A 19,903-nucleotide genomic window follows, 5' to 3' on the forward strand; every position below is an offset into this window, starting at 1 on the left:
TTGTGTTTCTGTCGTTGTTAGTTTTAAAAAATATATATATATAACAGTTTTTATTCATTTTATTTAAGTTTTAGTTATTTTAGGTCGTAGAGTTAAACTAAATGAAAAATAAATAAGGTTGCTTTGGAAAATTTTTGAGTTTAATAAAAAAAATATATATTAATGTTTAATCTAAGTGATGTTTTTAGGTTTGCTTGACTATAATAACCCTGTTGGTTTATTTTTATTTATTTTTTTCAAAATCTGGGATGGTTTGTTTGGTTATTTAATTAATTAATTAATACGATTCAAAACATTTTTATTGTAGAACAGGTAACTTATTTCTGCAGGCATAATAGTCGTCATCTGCCATAGTACGTTTCTGCGTGTGTAGAAGAACGCAATTTTATTCGCCTCTAATACTGATGTAACATAAAGGACCATGCAAATTTACTAAGTTTGGGCAGATGTTTGGTAAATTCATGTATATAAATGAAAATTAATCATAACCACAAGCACAGTTCTGAAGAGAGAGAAAACCGTGTCCCGAGGCGCATGTTTTCCTCACTCTCCAGCCGGGGGCGCTGCAGTGACGTGTTCTGCGGGGAATGAGTGAATGTCTGTCGGTGGGGAGGAGATCACAGACTCGGGCTCTAGAAGGGTGTGGACGCTGGAAGAGTCTCGGTCCGGACTGTCCCAATCATTACCGTTGGTCCACTTCAGCTGAAAGCGGCCACATAAACAGGTAACGGTGGTTGTTATGATCGATTGAGTGTGAAGGAAGCGTGAATCGTGTGTTGATCGTGAAGTTCTGTGACTGTGGGCGTAACGTTATATGATTGCTAGCACAATTAGCGTACTAGCTCACTACAAGACAAAACCACTACTGAATAGCCATAAATAAAGCGTAGAGTGAAAATAAATAAATTGTGCATGATTAATTACATTATAATTCTTATCGTGTTTTTTTTCTTCTTCTTTTGGTTCACCCATCATTAGGAGTCTTTAGACTCTTTGAATGGAGTGTCTGTTAGCTACGCGGCTAATGTCAGTTTTATTGAGAGAACACGCGTAACGTTACCTCTGTCTGTTGACCGCCTGACTGTCTGTCTGCTACAAATACTATCTATCTGCCACAAATTCGATCTATCTGCTACAAACACTAGTCTATCTATCTATCTATCTATCTATCTATCTATCTATCTATCTATCTATCTATCTATCTATCTATCTATCTATCTATCTATCTTCTTAAACACATACCCATCTGTTTCTGTTTGAACACATCTATAGATCTGACCTGTATCTATCTGTCAGTCTGTATATGTGTGTCCCATTCTGTTTGAACACTTACTTGCCTCTCTGTCTGAACATAACTGTCTGTTCACTCATAAACATATCTGTCCATCATTCTAACTGTATGCCTGCCTGTTTGAACTTTTCAATCTGTCCCCATGCATACCGGTCTGTCTCTCATTTTGTCTGTTTTTCTTCTATTTTGCTATCTGTCCGTTTAAACAAAATCTGTTTAAGACATCTACCTGTGACCTGTCATCTGTTAGAACATAGAACTATCTTTTGCCATATAGACCTGTTTGAATAGAGACCTGTAGACCTCTGTCTGTCTGTCAAATTATACTCCTCTTTCTGAGTCTTAACTATCATGTTTACCTTTTAGTGTCTTTGTGATTGAATTCATATTTAACTGAATCAATATTAGTCTGCTTTTATCTAATTTGTCTGTCATTTTCTGTAAGTGAATACTCTCTCTCCAGTTTCCCAACTCAAACATTCTCCGCAAAGTATACAGTGCATGATAGTTTATATGAGAAATAGCTTCTTAAATGTATTTCACGCATTTTCCATTTTGTTTTAAATAAATGTGACATGAACTTAAATTCTCGAATTAAACAGAAACACAGACACAGAAGTAGCTTTTCATAAGTATGACGGGTCTTTGCAAAGACCTGTTTAAAGTATGAGTTAGAGTGATGTCAGAGTATTAAAGAAACACATTCTGTTGGCAGAGAGATGTTTTGGACTCAGTAAGGGAGTGTTACGTTATGTATGTTATAACAAGCCGAGACCTGCATGATTACATGGGTATTCATCACCTCCTAGGCTATCACCACTTAATGAACAATTTTTTGAACCCATTGCTTAAATCTGTGGTGAATTAAAGGAATAGCTCATCCAAATATAAAAATTCTGTTGTTTATTCACCCTCATGTCATTCTAAACCTGTGACTTGCATATTCAATGTATATTCTTTCTTTTGTGAAACATAAAATAAGATATTTTGAAGAATAAATATCATTAGCTATGTCTGCATCCACCTGTTTTTGTGCACATTTTGGGATATTGCATGAAAAACGCTGGATGGAAACCATCAGTTTAGTGATGTGCCAAGATGCGCATAAATAAATAAAAATGCACGTAAAAACTTGCACTCAATTGCCGCGGATAATTTTTCTATCCCACAAGAAACATGAGCATAAACTACGATGGAAACACATTTACAGAATAAATCCTTCATTGCGCATTGCGCAACAAAAAACACGTGATTTTGCCGTGATATTTGTATAATGTCTCACATGATTGCGTTCACAAATATCAGGCATCCGAACACAAGATAACATGACAGCGTTTATTGCGTTTTGATGTATGAAAATGATGTATGCTGAAATTATGCGTTATGATGTAGGAAAAAAGAGCCACAGTGGCTTCCCCAAATGCAGCAACTTCCGATTCCGATTTTGTTCTCTTGAACACATGGGATGGAAGCGTTGCTTTATTCGGAAATGTTTTATGCGATAATCCAATTTTGTGGATAAGTTGAATTCACAATTTGGATCTTGCCTTCAAGTCATGTCATTCAAGTCATTCAAATTAACAAACAAGACTGAGCATCATGTCATTGTCTCTCACCCTTTCGCTTCTGCCTGGCTACTTGTTATTTTTCAGTTTTTAGTCATTGTTCCCTAGTGACTTGGACTGTGACCGTGTGTTTTGTGCAAATTGTGTTCAGGACAGCTCATCTGAGCTTCCTTCTCGTTTCTCTGCAGTGCAGCGCAGACACCAGACACTTGCCCTGAGGCAGTGAAGAGACTGTCCCAACGCACCCTTCCCCTGGCTGGATGTTCTGTCAGCCCTCGCCTGTCGTCTTCAGGGTACAGCTGCATCAGACGCCTCTCCCAGGACACTCCTGGTAGGGGACGAACGATTCCGGTAGTGTGAGAGGAGAGAGGGTGCCGAGATGGATGACATCTTCACTCAGTGCCGTGAAGGCAATGCGGTAGCTGTCCGCCTATGGTTGGACAACACAGAAAATGACCTAAACCAGGGGTGAGTATGTATTTAGTCAGAGCTGTTATTAGGTAGATTGCAGTGTGGTTGTAGAGACCACTTCTTTGTGTTTTTTAAGCGGTTATTACCTACATTTCTCATTCAAACTGATAGGGGAGGATCCTTGTAGGCCAAGCCCTCTAAAAACTTTGCGAAACTTGGATTGTATTGTAAAGAAAATGTTCTGTTTGTAGTTGTACACACATGGAGAAGGATCTTCTGTCAAGGCTTGTCCCTTAGTTCACCCCTTACACTTTTATCTGTCTTTTAATCCCTGGCTGCAGTGGCTCAGAAAGACGATGCGGGAAGATTTTATCACTTCATCTGTTGTGGATTTCATTCAGTTATTTGGTCTGTCGTGGCGTACACGGCTTATATATTTCAATCAGATGGTTTTGAAGCGTTAATGAGATTCAGTATTAGTATATTACTCTTGTATAATTAAAAATTATAATTTATTTATTTATTATTAGTCATAATTAGAGAGTTGTCAAAAAGTACCGACTTCGGTACCAAGTCGGTACTGACATTTTTAAATGTGATGATACCAGCATTTCCCTCTAGCATTTTGAGCGCTGTTGAGCGGATTCTTAAACACTTCTGATTGGCCATTGTGTTCACGCGCTCAACATATATGTCTGTCGTGATGTCTGAACATGTCTTTGACGCTCTTCACTTGCATAGATACACACGGGAGCGCTTAAAAGCGGGCGCTGATAGACACTGCTTTTAAGCGCTCCCGTGTGTATCTATGCAATCGCTCGATGAAGACATATGTGGCCCTGGATCACAAAACCAGTCTCATGTCGCACGGGTATATTTGTGGCAATAGCCAACAATACATTGTATGGGTCAAAATTATCGCGTTTTCTTTTATGCCAGAAATCATTAGGATATTATAGTAAAGATCATGTTCCATGAAGATATTTTGTAAATTTCCAACCGTAAATATATGAAATATTTATTTTTGTGAGTGAATGTAGCACAATCGCGAACATAAATGGACAAATTTAAAGGACAAATTTTCTTGCACCCTCAGATTCCAGATTTTCAAATTGTTGTATAGACCAACGCTACTTTTGCGTCATCGAAGGGTAACGCCCCTTTTTGGGGGAAGACAAACGGATTCCCCTGAGAACAGAACTCGCTCTAATAAGTTTATTGACAGCAAAAATGGCACAAATATACACACTCTTTGCCGGCCGAGGACCATGAGTGGTATTTAAAGAAGCTACTGGATATGGGGATACAGAGGTGTCCCTTTGAAATGGTCGAAAACTGGATTAATGACCCCACGCAGTGGCCAAATATGGACTATTCAGAGTTTCAGACATCTACGTTACCACTGTCTCGTGGAATCACCAAATAAATAGCCTATTTTTTTGTCATTAACACACTCACAGTATGACAAACTAGACGATGTCTAGAGGAGTCGGTGGTTTACTTGGATCATATTTCACTTGATTTAAGCTATTGATATAGTTTTGTTGTCGACTAGCTAACGTTGTTACTAGTTAACGTTAGAAAGATGAAGCTGCTAGCAGCAGTTTAGTTGGTATGATAACGAAATTAAAGCCAGTAACTAGCAAGTACACTACTTCATGTTAAATACAGATAGTTTGGGGGGTTGAATTAGTGACACAAGCAGAAACCAGCCAAGTCCACTTTAGTCCTAGCCTGCCACTATTTCAACAGTAAAATCAGTTAACAGCCAAGGTAGCGTGCCTAGTGAGAGCTAATCACGTAACTTTAACGTTAGCTGCTAGCAGCTTCGTCTTTCTAACTAGTATAGCTAGTCGATAACAAAACTATGTCAATAGCTTAAAATAAATCAAGTGAAATATGATCCAAGTAAACCACCGACTCCTTTTGACATGGCCTCATCGTCTAGTTTGTCATACTGTGAGTGTGTTAATGACAAAAAAAATAGGCTACTTACTCTTTAAATACCGCTCACGGTCCTCGGCCGGCAAAGAGAGTGTGTATGTTTGTGCCATTTTTGCTTTTTAAGAAACTTTGCAGATCTAGAGCGAGTTCTGTTCTCGGGGGAATCCGTTTGTTTTCCCCAAAAAAGGGGCGTTACCCTTCGATGACGCAAAAGTAGCGTTGGTCTATCTCAGCCAAATATTATCCCATCCCAACAAACCATACATCAATGGAAAGCTTATTTGTTCAGATTTCAGACCCATGTGACTGGTTTTGTGGGTCACATGTTTTTGAAGCGTTGATCATTGTAGCAAATCACAGACATACAGTAGCCTATATGTTGAGCGCGTGAACACAATGGCCAATCAGAGGTGTTTAAGAATCCGTTCAACAGTGCTCAAAATGCTAGAGGAAAATGCTGGTATCGTCACATCTTTTAAATTTCAGTACCGAAGTCGGTACTTTTGACAACTCTGGTCATAATATTATTTTATTAGTCATTTTTCAGGTATGGAGCATATCATTAAATTATTATTATAGAATGTTAATATTGTGCATGCCTTTTGTGGTAAACTCATCATGGTTAGCCTAGTTTTAAAGAAATACAACCTAAAATATCCTGTCTATGTCTTGTAAACGAAATGAAAAACATTCCACACGTGTTGAAGACCAGAATTTCACTTCTAGCCCTATATGGCGCAGAGCATACACAGAGTTGCTCCATGCACCCTCTTCAAATACCTCCAGCTCTGCCAAGCTCCCTCTCACAAAACAGCCTTGGCCTGCCTTCCTTCACTAATACATCCCAGAACAGCTGAGAAGCACAGAAGAGAGAGAAAAATGTTCAGGTGGATTTCCGAGAACTTGTAAGGGATTTGATGTGGACCTGCATCTCCTGCTGTCAGCACACAAGAGTTATCACCTGAAAGCAACTGTTCGGAGACTAATGGTTGGCCGGGGCTGATTCAGCACAAAATCAGCAGATTGCAGGCAGCGGCTAGTTTAGATGAACCATTTAGGGAGGCGTGCCGTCGTGTCCGATGTAGATCACAATCTAGGCATTTCCTGTGCTCTTCACATGGCTGAAGTAGTGACTGTAAGGAAATGTTTCACTTACTGGCTTGAAAATCAGCCAGCAGGGGAAAATGCCAACTCCGGTTGCTATTTTTATTGTATTTTTTAATTAGAGACACCCTTCATATGTTAGCGCTCTCGTTGTCTGCTATATGTCAATTCCCTACTCTAAACAGCAGCTGATCTTTTACAAACCTGTGTGAGTAGGAGTCTATGTCTAATTTGTGACTCATAAGAGGGGGAGGAGAGAACGGTCTGGGCTAAAACTAAATGGTTGGGATGAATAGTTTCCATACGATGAGCTCACCAAGCAAAGCATGCTGACTTGAGCCATACCAGTCCTCTCTGTGTCGCTTCTCTCGCTCTCTTTCTCCCTCCCTCCCTTCTTACCCATCTCAAAGTGTTTTCCTTTTCCAGAAATAGAAAAACTCCAGCTAAGGGATTTGCCTTTTGCTCTAGCCTGTTGAGGATTGCCTAATAAATTGATTCCACTGCTGTGAAGAAGAGGGGCTGTGTGATTCAGTTCTGAAGAGTTTTAGCATGGCTTCAGATGTCACGACCTTACGCGCTTGTGGGAGGAGACAGGAAATTGCAGACATACATGGGTGTAGTTTATGCCTCGCATTACAGCATGTCAGTCAACAAACTGAACTTTGTTTAATGTCCATCTTAACTGATCTAGCTAGAGTTTTCTATGGAAATGTCCTTATGTTGGCCATTATGCCTGAAGCCTCCGTTTAAGTTGATTTTGAAATTGTTTATTTGTTTAAGAGTCAGTGTGAAATTAAAATAGACATATTACTTTACTCACTTTGATTTATTAGTATGCTATGATTCATCAAAATGTAAAAAATTACTCCTTTTGAAATGATCTTCCTGTTCAACTGAAGGGAAAATAATGTAATTCCCAAAAAGCTACAGTACAGTCTAGACATTGGTTTGGCAAACTCAAAATTTTTTTGATAAATTCCAGATGGATCAAATCAGAACTGTTAATTTCATCAATGAAATTGAAATGACTGATGAAAAAAAATTGCCAAGAAATACAAAGAATAAAAAGGTAGAAAAAGGTTTACTCAAATCTCAACCATGACAAATTCACACAGTTGATTTTTCTGTTTCAGGTATGTTGGTAAACCTTTAATATACACAAGTATAAATCAATATTAATCAAAATGATAAAAATGAATGACATTTGACTTTTAAAAATGTGATTTATTATAAAACATTAATTTCAAAGGTCAAGTTTTTACATTTTGATAAAAAATGACAAATTAACTGATAGATCGTATTTAGTTAGAGAAATTAAATTCATAATCATTTAGAACACAAATATGTAGGCCTATTAAAAAAGAAAAAACGGTCAATTTTGATTTCGTGTAAACTTTAAAGCTCAACAGTTTCAGCAAGGCTATTAATACGTTTTTTTAAATACAACTATATTGCAATACTAAATTGCAAGAATATGACTTAAGTATTGAGTAAATGTTTTTTTTTTTTTTTGTTAAAAGTTTTTTTTGTACTCTTGCAAATGAACTTTTTTGTGTGTGTGCAATGTATATTACTGTGTTACACCATCTATGTTTCAAGTTGTTTTGAAGATCGGATATCCGTATCATCGCCCAAGTTTTGCATCTGTGCCTCTCTATGGCGAATGCCATTTTAAGTCGACTTAGTCTGCTCTCAAATTGTGACTCAAAGAGGAACTGACACTTTTTGTGGCTGTTTTTCATTCTTGAAGTCTGGACAGGAGGACTCCAGAAGAAACTAAATGCCAGGTTACAGCTGTGTTTGTCTCTGTGGCGTCAAAACAGACACTGAAGCTGCGGCAGCTCAAGCCAATCAGAAGCACATCAAATCAGTTACTATTAAAAATGCTTCCTCTATTTTAACAGCCGCACTGTCTAAAAATATAACATCCGCTTTGATGTGCGGTTTGAATCAGAAACTACCTTTAAGATGTCCAGCGTCGATATTATTTGCCCTGTTTCAGTCACATTTCCTGTAACGTACCTCAATTTTGCCCACTTCACTCGCCTGCTAGCTCAGATATGTTTATAGACCATGGCGCCTCACTGGTGTGTGGCTTATGATCTAATTCAGTATGAGCTTTCACTCAACCAGATTACTCCACCAGTGCTGAAAGCTAGAAACCTGAACTCAGATGTGGAGTGGCGCGTTTAAATCATCAGCTTTTTGGCCGGAGGAAGCTCTTAATAAGAGAGCTTTTCAACTCTTTGATCGTATAACCGCAGACTCGAGACGAAATCTTTCAACTGTGTGACTCCAGTATCAATGTTTACATAGTCTGTCTTTGTACGTTTGTAAGTCTGTTAGCGTAAACGTTCCTTTCTCTCTTTCTCTGTGTGTGTGTGCTTGTTAACAGTGCATGCTTCACATCCTTACAAGGACAAGGGAAAGCAAGTAGGCATAAATTAAGCAGAGCGCTCCGCTCACACAGGCTAAGGAAGAGAGCCGCTAGCTTGTTTTCCTCATTTCCTGTGGTTCCCGCTCTGGTTTCCTCAGTCCAGGCCTCCGCTGCTTCATTAGTGTGATGGAGCGTTGCTGAATGATGAGCAGCTGTCCTTCATTCATTCTCCTTCTTTCTTTTTCCTTCTTTCTTTGCTTTCTTTCCCGCTTCCTTGCTTTTTTTTCTTGCTAATGTCCTATTATCTTGCCTCTTTTTTCTTTTTTTTTCGCTTCCTTCCCTCCTCCTTTCCTTTTTTGTCCCATTTTCTTCCTTTTCTGCTTTCTTTTTTTTCTGTTCTTTCTTTTCACTTCCTTCCATTAATTCCAACTGGCTTCCTTTCTGTCCCATTTTCTTCCGTTTCCTCTTCCTTTTCTTGTTTTTCCCCACTTTCTTAATTTCTTCCTTTCTTCTTTCCAACTTTCTTCCTGTCTTTCACAGTTTCTTCCTTTTATGATTCTTCCTTTCATGCTTCCTTTGTTTACCACTTTCTTTTTCATTTCATTTTCTTTCTTTCTTCTCCGCTTCCTTCCTGTCCAATTTTCTTCCTTTTCTGCTTTATTTTTCTGTACTTTCTTTATTCCTACCCTTTCTTTTATTTCCCTTTTTCTTTTCTTTTAAGCTTCCTTTCTTCGCTGCTGTCCTGCTTTGTTTGCAACTTTTTTTCCGTGCCTTTTTTGCATTCTTTCCTTGAAATGTGCCGCTTGGCCGGAAATAACATTCCGGAATTCCCATTGGGAAGCTCATGTAGGTTTCCAATCCAATTTAATGAATTGATTTGTTGGGGGCAGGGGTTCTTCCTCTTTATTTATCTTTATTTTTTGTAGGTTTTTGTCTTTAACCCCTTCAGCTGTGGCCAAACTTGACTGTGAGTGTGAGTTGTTTGTGTGTGTGTGTGTGTGTGTGGTCTGGTCTGTTCTGGCAGAACCTTGTGAGAAGTTTCAGCAGCTACCCCTAAGTTTAGCCACGCTACTGGCCTGACTATTTATCCAGAGGCTTCCTACTGTACTGCACACACCCAGCTCTTCAACAAACACTTCATTACCACAGACTTTACAACTGATCTCTGTGGGGATGAGCATAGCCAGCTGCAGACTTTACCTTTATAACACTTTCACAGCAGTTGCGTTCAGTGGTATTTAATACTGTAGTAATAGTAAATAGTAAAAACCTCAATTGAATCAGTTCATGTGAGCTGTCAGTAGCAGCACTAATGCACAGGCTCTGATCTGATCACTGTGTTGTTATTGTAACTTAAGCGTCACTGTCGACTTGAAGAAAGTGCGAGTTTTACTGCGGTTTTGAAAAGGAAATAGGAAGGCCTGCGAACGGATCTCGGACTCAAACAGCGGGGGGGAGGGGGGTATACATAATCTAGAGGAAAGGGCCAGTTAACGGCTGTTTATATTTAACTGGCTGGAGACAGACAGCTGAGAGAGAGAACACTAGCCTGACTGGAGACAGTTTACCGCCAACCACTGCTTTAAAAAAACTGCCTTGATATAAAGGGACAGCTCACCCAAAAATGAAACTACTGTCATCATTTCCCAACCTGTATGCACTCAAAAAATATTGGTTTTAACAAACAAGCTTAATGTGATACATAAATGAAATGGGTCAGATATTAGATTGTTAATACTGTGTAATCCAAATACATGGAAATTTTACATTTTAAACTTAGGCATAAATATTTTTTGAGTGTGACTTTAAGTATTGATGTGATAATCATGCTACTGACTCGTCTGTTTCTCGTAGGGATGATCACGGGTTCAGTCCGTTGCACTGGGCGTGCCGTGAGGGTCGTTCGGGTGTCGTGGATATGCTCATCATGAGAGGGGCGCGCATCAATGTCATGAACCGCGGAGACGACACACCCCTGCACCTGGCTGCGAGCCACGGCCACCGTGACATTCTGGCCAAGGTGCGAACAGAACGTAGCGGATAAACGCTCACTAACACAGACGCACTCACACATCTGCACCTGAACAACCACAGTGACCACAACGGTCATGGAAAGGTGTAAACAAACACACAGCTGCAAACAGAAGCTCCCAGAGTTATAAATACTTTCACACACAAACTTGAAAACCTTCTTAAGAAGGAATAAAGGAACTGACGATGTCCATTTTTTGCCTTTTAGTTCTATAAAACAGATTTGAAATGGATGATTTGTGTTTGCTGTTCTGGATACTGAATCTTGTTGTGGTTTGTGTTGTCTAGCTGATCCAGTGTAAAGCAGATACCAATGCGGCAAACGAGCACGGCAACACCCCTCTCCATTATGCTTGCTTCTGGGCCCATGACCTGGTGGCTGAGGTTAGTCTGAAGTGCCCTCTGCTGGGAAAAATGAGAAATTCTAGATTGTTTAGAAAACATTTCAGTTGGCACATCAATGGCTGTTTTCCATGTAATTATAATAAATGGGGACAAGACTTTGAAAAACCCTCTCAAGGTCGTAAACCGATAACGGGTCCGGAACTATGTCATTACAATCTTCCTTTGATATTTAAAAGTCCTTATGGAACTTTACCAGTCAAATGTGGTATCATTACAAAGCGTAGACCCTCAACGTTTCACACAAAATCATAATTTTAAAATGTATTTTACATATTATTTGAAAGTTTAAATTTGTGTTTCTGCAACCAATATACTGATAACAAGTGTGTATACTGGTATGTCTATGAATTTTAATATTTTCAGTATTGATCATATTTGATGAACAAGTGGTCCCCTTGGTCCTCATGCAATAAATTCCAAGTCTTCTGAATCCATACAATAGCTTTTTGTTGGGATAGTACATACATTTATTTTCTTCTGTGGAACACAACTAAAAGATATTTTGCAGAATGTATAAGCTGCTCTTGTGTTATAAATGAGAGTTTGAATTTTGGTCTGTCTTTCACATAAAGCTTTAGTACGGTTTCAGAAGCCTTGGAATATAGTCCTAGTAAGTGGTTACAGTCATATTAACCACTTCTGTGTTCATTTATTTATTTATTTGACATTTTTGGAGCTCTATAGTTCCGGTTCATTTTTATTGTATCGAAAACTTAAACGAAAATGAGAAATGTTGACTTGGCAACTAAAATAAATGCACTGAAGTACTAAAATTATTAAAACTGAAACTGGGGTAAATGGACATATTTAAAAAAAATTACTAAAACTTACTAAAATTAAAACAGTAAAATAACACTGATCAAAAAAGGCAACCACTACATAGTTTTATTTAATTTTTTTTGCAGAAATAATGGAAATGTTTAAACATTGGCATTCAGTGGTTTACAAAACATAACAATTTGCAGGATTCCTATGCTTTTTGGAAACGTATGGAATTTGATTTGAGTAAGCTAATTTGCAGGTTTGGGAAAAGTATGAAAAAATATCCCATATTCAGTTTTCTAAAATATAAAATTAAGAATTTTAAAAAATGTATCATACAAGCAGAGTAATTTCATGGCAAAAATTTAGTACCGTTTAGTGATTGTCAAACACAACTGAATAAATTCAAGGTGCACATTTTCATTATGCAAAACTGTTTGTCTTTAACATATGCAAGTCTCTTTTGAACTTCACTTAACGAATGTGCGTATGCCACTCAAACCAGCAACAGATAATGAGCAAACCATCATTTAACTCATACTGTACTTTGCTGTTTGGTGATTGTGCAACCTCAAACCATGATTACAGTATCAAAACGTGAATATGCAGGTTATAAAGCATTTTAGGTTTCTTCTCATCATGTAAGTGCGTGTTATCACTTCGAGAAAACCAATTAAATGAAACAAATATTTACAGATGATTGTACTATATACCAAATATAATGCTGCGTGAACCATTTGTGTTAAATATGGTCTTAAAAATCTTCAGAGGATTTTGGAAATTTGGGTCTGGAAAAGTATGGAATTTTGAAATTGATACCTGAATTGAGTTTCTGTTGTACCTGATATGTTATTGCATATCTTCTCTCCAGGATTTGGTCAATAATGGTGCTCAGGTGAACATCTGCAACAAATATGGTGAAACTCCACTGGACAAGGCCAAACCACCGCTTGCTGCAAATCTGAAAGGTAAACACTCTTCTTTACTAATGTAGCAAATGTGACGTCAGCAGTAGATTTGTTGGAGGATTGTTTGCTTAGATTGTGAAGCTTCGGAGATTTGTTTCTGTTATAATATGTTGCATCAGGCCTAATAATTCTGTTGTGTTTATGAATCAGAGCTGGCGGAGAAACAGGGACAGAGCCTGTCCAAAGTTCCTTTCAAGGACTCTTTCTGGAAGGGAACCACTCGAACTCGACCACGTAAGCGCCCTCAGAACATCTGATTCTCATTTACATTCATCACGCAGATGCTTTGGGCAAACAAGCCTTTTATTGTCATTCAGTGGAACTGTGTATAGGTTGCAATATAAGATTATAGGAATTATCCACAATAAAGGTTTGATTGTTTCATTTGTTTCATGATGTCTGCAGGTAACGGCACACTAAACAAAACCGCGGGCATAGATTATAAGCAGCTCTCCATGCTGGCCAAGATCAACGAGAATCACTCTGGGGAGGTGAGCTCATTTACCAAACTAAACCACAATAGCTACCCAAACCATGTCTCAGAGCGTTTATGGAAACACTGATGTCTCTTCTCTCTGGCAGCTGTGGCAGGGCCGCTGGCAGGGCACAGAGATTGTGATCAAGATGCTTCATGTGCGGGACTGGACTACTAGAAAGAGTCGTGACTTCAATGAGGAATATCCTAAACTAAGGTGATGAACCGCCAGTCCTATGTGCTCAGATTACACAGATTAAAGGGAATGAATTCTGTCATCATAACTCATTCCAAATCAGGGTTATTATAGTTGCCTAAAATTAAACGAGTGGTATAATGCCCTTTTCACAAGATGTAAAATGAGTCTTTGATGTCCCCAGAGTGTGTATGTGAAGTTTTAGCTCAAAATACCCCACATATATTTTTATATAGCTGTCACTTTTTGAGGGTGAGCCAAAACGCACCATTTTTTGTGTGTTCCTTTAAATGCAAATGAGCTGCTGCTCGTGGCACAGAGGACGGAGCTTCAAGAACTCATGTCTTATGCACTAAAAATTTCCAAAACTTTTAGCCTTTTATGTTCAAACCGTGTCAGACAATGATGGAGACTCAAGAAGAAGTGACAACTTGTAGAAGCAACAGGATATTTCTGTAGGATTAGTTGATGAATTTATGTAGCGTATGTGTGGTTATCTTCTAGTCATCGATTAGCATATTCTGTCATGATAATCTATAAATCGTGTTCAGGGGGCGGGTTTATGTAAATTCTGGGGTTGGTGATATCACCAAGTTAAAATAAGTTAAAAAAAAGTGAAATCATGTTCAACCACCTCTTTGAAACATAAAAAACAATTTCTTTACTTGTTAAAAAATAATATAAATTATAAAATAAACCTATTTCAGCTATTTGTCAAGGAAACATTTCTAATTTTAATTTAGTTTTAACTTGATGTACTACAATAACAAACCAAAACTGAAATAAAAATTCATAAAAACTATATGGACATTTTAAAAAAAAACGAATAAAAATTACAAAAATACACAACAAAATTATTACCGGTAAAGCTTTAATTTAAATAAAACATATTTTTTTAAATCTAATTGATACTAATATCTGATGATAATAGCAATTTTCCATATATGTATGACTTTCTTTCTTTTGTGGAAACAAACAGAGAAGGTTCTAATCGTACTTGCAATTTCAAGCTTCAAAAAGCCACAGACGCCTTTTGCACTATATTCAGTCTTAAGTCTTACGATAGCTTTATGTGATAAACATAACATCAGTTAAGTCATCTTTCACTGATAACCTTCTGCTTCATTTAGCTGTTAACTGCTGCAACCGGATTATTAATATCATTCAGGCCCTGTCCACACGGAGACGCGTTTAGCTGTATACGGACAAATTTTGTGTCGTATTGGCGTTTCGTCCACACGGATCCGGCGTTTTGAGAGACTGAAACCGCTATTTTTTGAAACCGGGTCCCAAAGTGGATAAATCTGAAAACGACACGCTTGCGTTTTCGTGTGTACAGCCAATCCGTATATTTTGTGAAACGATGATGTCATGTCGACTAGTCGGACACTGCTAGTCACGTAACAGGAACAACACCTGCCGACTGCTTGTATAAAAATATAATATAATGCTGCAGAAGCTACTGAGCCTCTTTTATTACTTTATATATTATTTACTTAAATGTATTTTTATTGTATTTCTTTATATTTTTATTATGCTATGGTGCTGGTCTGTTGTCTGATTAAGACATTTTGTATTTTGTAGGGATGGGCATTTCAAACTAAAAAAATATTTGACGATCACTGGGAATTATTTGATTATTATTAGGCTGTTCAAAAAACGCACATGCTCGCCGGCACAACGGCGCTCGCTCAAATTCCACTCCGACATTACATTTCTCAGTAAGCCTGTTGTAGCCATTAAAGAAAATGTATTTAGTTTCATATGTATGTTTAAATAATATGTTATTTTTTATTTCCTCTATGTTGATTTATGAAAGTGAACAGCATGAGTAATCATAAGATGCGCAATATAGCGGGAGACATAATTTTGACCACATTAAGTTTTGTTTTATATAAAGCTGGTTGGTATAAAGCCTTTCTTTAAAGTGAATTTCGTTTTGTATAAATTGTATCTTAATTTTAGTCAAAGTTTCATCAACCAATTGCCTGGATTTAATAAATATGAAGCAAATATAGCTGACAATATAATCATGACATGGACGCGCCGGCGCAATATAACTTGCATTGCTCGTGAACTGGAACTCGTCTCATAAATTAACCGAAACTCAGAAATATATAGAATGCTTGAAATGTCTACTTTTAAACTGTTAAAATGTCTCCTTGCTATATTTGACTCATTCATTACTTTTGCCGGTTCTTTGTGGCAAGCTTTATGAGTCCGATAACTAATTGAATATCGTGATTCGTGACTCATCCCTATTGTACCAGGCCATTTATGGTTGTTCATATTGTTTAATAAAGTTCTTGGTAAAAAAAGAAAAGAAGAAGCTACTGTGTAATATTATTGTATACAGCGCGCAAGGTTTATGCGCATGCTCAAAGTCTTCTTCTCCGTTTTTATTGTATCTATATGGCAGAATTACAGCGCTACATACTGGTCTGGGATGTATACTACATCGTTTTGAGTCGGTTTCAGTGGTTTCGTGTGTACGCAGATATTTCTTGAGACGACGCCGTGTTTACGGAATTATTTTTTAGAACGAGGCAAAAAAAACATCGGATAGGGAAAGCTCTGGCTTCGTGTGGATGTGGCCTCAGACTGGTTTTGTGAACTGAATCCACTGATTTATTATAAAGATTAGACTCAAAAGAGCAATTGGTTCACAAATCAAGCTGATTCTGAACTAGGAGTGCCACATTATCACGTTTAATTATCTTGAAATAAAAAAAATGCTATCAGTCAAATTCATCTAACTTTATTTTGTGTTTTCTATTTATTAATTTAGTGTTTGTAACCATAACTGTACAGAAGTGAACACCTACTATGTTGGAGTGTCAACCAGATTCAATTTGAATTATTCTAAATATCATGGTTATCGTCAATACAGGTATATCATCAATACCAAAGGGTTCACATTTAAAGATGGAAAAAGGGAAAAGTCTAGGTGAACTATTTTATTCCAAAAGAGAGGGCAGTCCTGATCTGTCATCTTTAATCTGTGAAATGTCTCCATCGTGTTAGTGGTCTCTCTGTTGTATCTGTGTGTTCATGCGTCCCGTCTCCCCTGCTGTAGAATCTTCTCCCACCCCAATGTGTTGCCCATGTTGGGGGCGTGTCAAGCTCCTCCCGCCCCTCATCCAATCATAATTACACACTGGATGCCCTATGGCTCCCTCTACAATGTGCTTCACGAGGGGACCAGTGAGTAAAACACACATTACTGTCTCACACAAATCACGTGGTGTATGTCTGCTTCATTTAAATGTTTAATGTTGAAAATATTCTTAAATGCTCTTTCAATTCTAGACGTTCTGCAGTTTTATTTTTCCTGACTCTTTTTTTCTTTTCTTCTTTCTCTCGTCCATTTAGACTTTGTTGTGGATCAGACGCAGGCTGTGAAGTTTGCCCTGGATATAGCGTGTGGAATGGCTTTCCTGCACACACTGGAGCCCATGATCCCTCGGCATTATCTCAACAGCAAGAGTGTCATGGTGAGCAACGGAAAGCAGACGTTTCCCACTAATCTTGGTTTCTACAACTGTGGGGTTTTCCAGTGTGTCTATCTATTCCTGTCTTTTCTGCTAGGCAACATAAGCTTTGCTGTAATTCATTTCCACAGACATTCGTTACTCAATGTTAACCAGTCATTGCAAAACTCACGTTTGTTAATTTGCTGTCATGGTATGTGGAACTGATTCAGTGGAACTCCTTAAATGTAGTCTCAGGGGATACACCCCTGTGAACAGGAACTGCGTGTAAACTGTCTTAGTTCTCTGAAGTTTCTGTGCTTCCCATCACAAGTTGAGAGATTCAAGATGCAGTGTTGCAGCGAAAGAACATTCTTTGGTTGTGGATTTCTCATTGTCTTTAGTTAACAAACATCAATGGTCTGTAATGTCCAGTAGAAAATTTAAATCTGTGAAAGTCACGATCAGTTTAAAGCACAATTGGCATTGACCCACAAACAAGTGAAACCAAGGCAAAACTGCACGAGTATCAAACTACTCAGAGCTGTACTTGCTAACATTAGACATTTTTTTATGTTTTTGAAATAAGTTTCTTATGTTCACCAAGGCTGCATTTATTTATTCAAAAATACAGTAAAACAGCAATATTGTGAAATCTAATTACAATTATTAAAAAAATTATACAGTATGTAATTTATTCATGATGGCAAAGCTGAGTTTTCAGCAGGATCCTTTAAAAAATCATTTTAAAATACTGATTTGGTGCTCAAGAAACATTTCTTATCATTATTATATATGTTGAAAACAGTTGTGCTGCTTAATATTTTAAAGTATTTCAATATTGCAGAAACTGTGATGCATGTTTTTTCAGGATTCTTTGATGAAAAGAAGTTCAAAACAACACATTTATTTCAAATGTTTTTTCTAACAATGTAAAAGTCACATTTGGTCAATTCAATGCATCCTTGCTGAAAAAAAGTATTAGTTTCCCATTTATTTAGAATGGGAATAAGAGGGTACACTGATTAAGCTTCAGTTTTTCTGCAGTTTGTATGAAGCAAAAACAGTGAGTTTGGCCTAAATAAGCGTTTCATGCTCAGTTATCCTGATCTCATTGATTCACTGACATCAGATTGACGAGGACATGACGGCCAGGATAAGCATGGCAGATGTGAAGTTCTCCTTCCAGTGTCCCGGCAGGATGTACTCTCCCGCATGGGTGGCACCTGAAGGTATCATTCCTCTCCTTCACTCTCTAAATTCTTCATTTCAAACTTCTCAAGAAGATTTCACTTTATCCAATATATCAGTCTAATGTACGGTCAAATTAGCAAAATTACTGCGCATTAAGGCAAAAAAGTCCATTGTCTATTGTCAATAGTGTAGTGATGCATGAAGCACAGCTCACACAGAAGTCACTTTCAAACCAAGCAGCTTTGTGTTGAACGCGGTGAATCTACATGACCAATGTTGTGAAGTCTGTGAGGGCTGTTCGCCTGCGAAAACTTGCAGAACAACAATAAATGTAATCTTAAACTAAAGTTTTGATCCACTGATACCTTAACACCTCCCTCCACATCTCCTCTCAGCCCTGCAGAAGAAGCCCGAGGAGATAAACCGGCGCTCTGCGGACATGTGGAGCTTCGCCGTGTTGCTCTGGGAGCTCGTCACCAGAGAGGTGCCGTTCGCTGACCTCTCAAACATGGAGATCGGCATGAAGGTGAGATGGATTCCATCATACGCACCTGACTTTGGCAAGCAAGAGCCAAACCAAACACCCTTATCCCTATTCTCTCCACTAGGTGGCACTAGAGGGACTGCGGCCCACCATCCCGCCGGGCATCTCCCCCCACATCTGCAAGCTAATGAAGATCTGCATGAACGAGGACCCCGCCAAGAGGCCCAAATTTGACATGATCGTGCCCATCCTAGAGAAGATGCAAGACAAATGAAACATCCCTGCAAACGCTGAGTTCACAGTATTGCCTTAAAATTCACCACTCACCAAAGTGCTCTATGCCACTGTAGCCCTCTGCTAAAGAAAAAAAACGCTTTGTGGAAGCGCCGTTGAACATTTTTAAAAGCCACGTTCTCACTATCCTATATTCTTACATGCAATCAGTGAAGATGACGTGTGTTTGTGCATATGTGTGTTTTCTGGACGCTCCTCTCAAAACCCTGTTTTCTATAGCCATTAAACAAGAAGTGGCGGCACCGGTCTTTGGACGCAGTGAATGTACAGTGAAATCAGTTTTCAACTAACCACTCCCACATTTTGCTCCACTCGCTCCATTTCTGTCATTGTCACTCCTTCAAAGGGACGCCACCAAACTCAAAATCTGTATGATATGCAAATGTGTATGCATCAGCCGCTGTTAGTATTTAAAGCATCGTGCCATTGTCTTTCAACTATGTGTTTTCTTTAGATTGTCCTGATAACATAAGACCTATAGGCCAAGTTTGCCTGAGATGTATCTGTTTGAAAAAAAAAAGCAGTGCAATAATGCAATAGCTAATGCCAATTTTATGCCTTATCATGTAACAAAAAAAATAAACTATGAAGTGCCCGTAATATCACGATTGTACAGTCCCTCTCATAGCAGGGAAATACGTTATAAAAACCTGATATGTTAGATTAAGGTACCATATGCTTAAAGGAAGAGCCATTTACACGTCACATCAAATGTGAGAACGTTTGTGTCAAAGATTGACACGCATCATGGGTCATATCTCTAGTTCTAGCTCCCATAAACCTATATTTACTTGATCCATACAAATGCATGATTGCTGCATCCTCTGTTATGTAACTAACACGCCTCCGGCTCCTGTATTCTAATTTACATTGTACATGTTAAGCATGTTACGTGCTGAAATATCTGAGAGATTTTTATACTTGTATACATG

The 19,903-nt window shown here is 38.2% G+C and overlaps 1 protein-coding gene across 1 annotated transcript; it reads left to right on the plus strand.

The window, feature by feature from the left end:
• Positions 1 to 325: 325 nt before the first annotated feature.
• Positions 326 to 19,554, plus strand: ilk (integrin-linked kinase). The gene is made up of 13 exons (XM_079599006.1): positions 326 to 724; positions 3,045 to 3,324; positions 10,547 to 10,712; positions 11,012 to 11,107; positions 12,762 to 12,858; positions 13,009 to 13,092; positions 13,264 to 13,349; positions 13,441 to 13,550; positions 16,606 to 16,733; positions 16,902 to 17,023; positions 18,132 to 18,231; positions 18,589 to 18,719; positions 18,802 to 19,554. The coding sequence occupies exons 2-13, from the start codon at positions 3,236 to 3,238 to the stop codon at positions 18,949 to 18,951; spliced, it is 1,359 nt and encodes a 452-aa protein (XP_079455132.1). The 5' UTR covers positions 326 to 724; positions 3,045 to 3,235; the 3' UTR covers positions 18,952 to 19,554.
• Positions 19,555 to 19,903: the final 349 nt, after the last annotated feature.

This window comes from Phoxinus phoxinus (genome assembly GCF_949152265.1).
Source record: "Phoxinus phoxinus genome assembly, chromosome: 23".
In the NCBI taxonomy this organism is placed as follows: domain Eukaryota; kingdom Metazoa; phylum Chordata; class Actinopteri; order Cypriniformes; family Leuciscidae; genus Phoxinus; species Phoxinus phoxinus.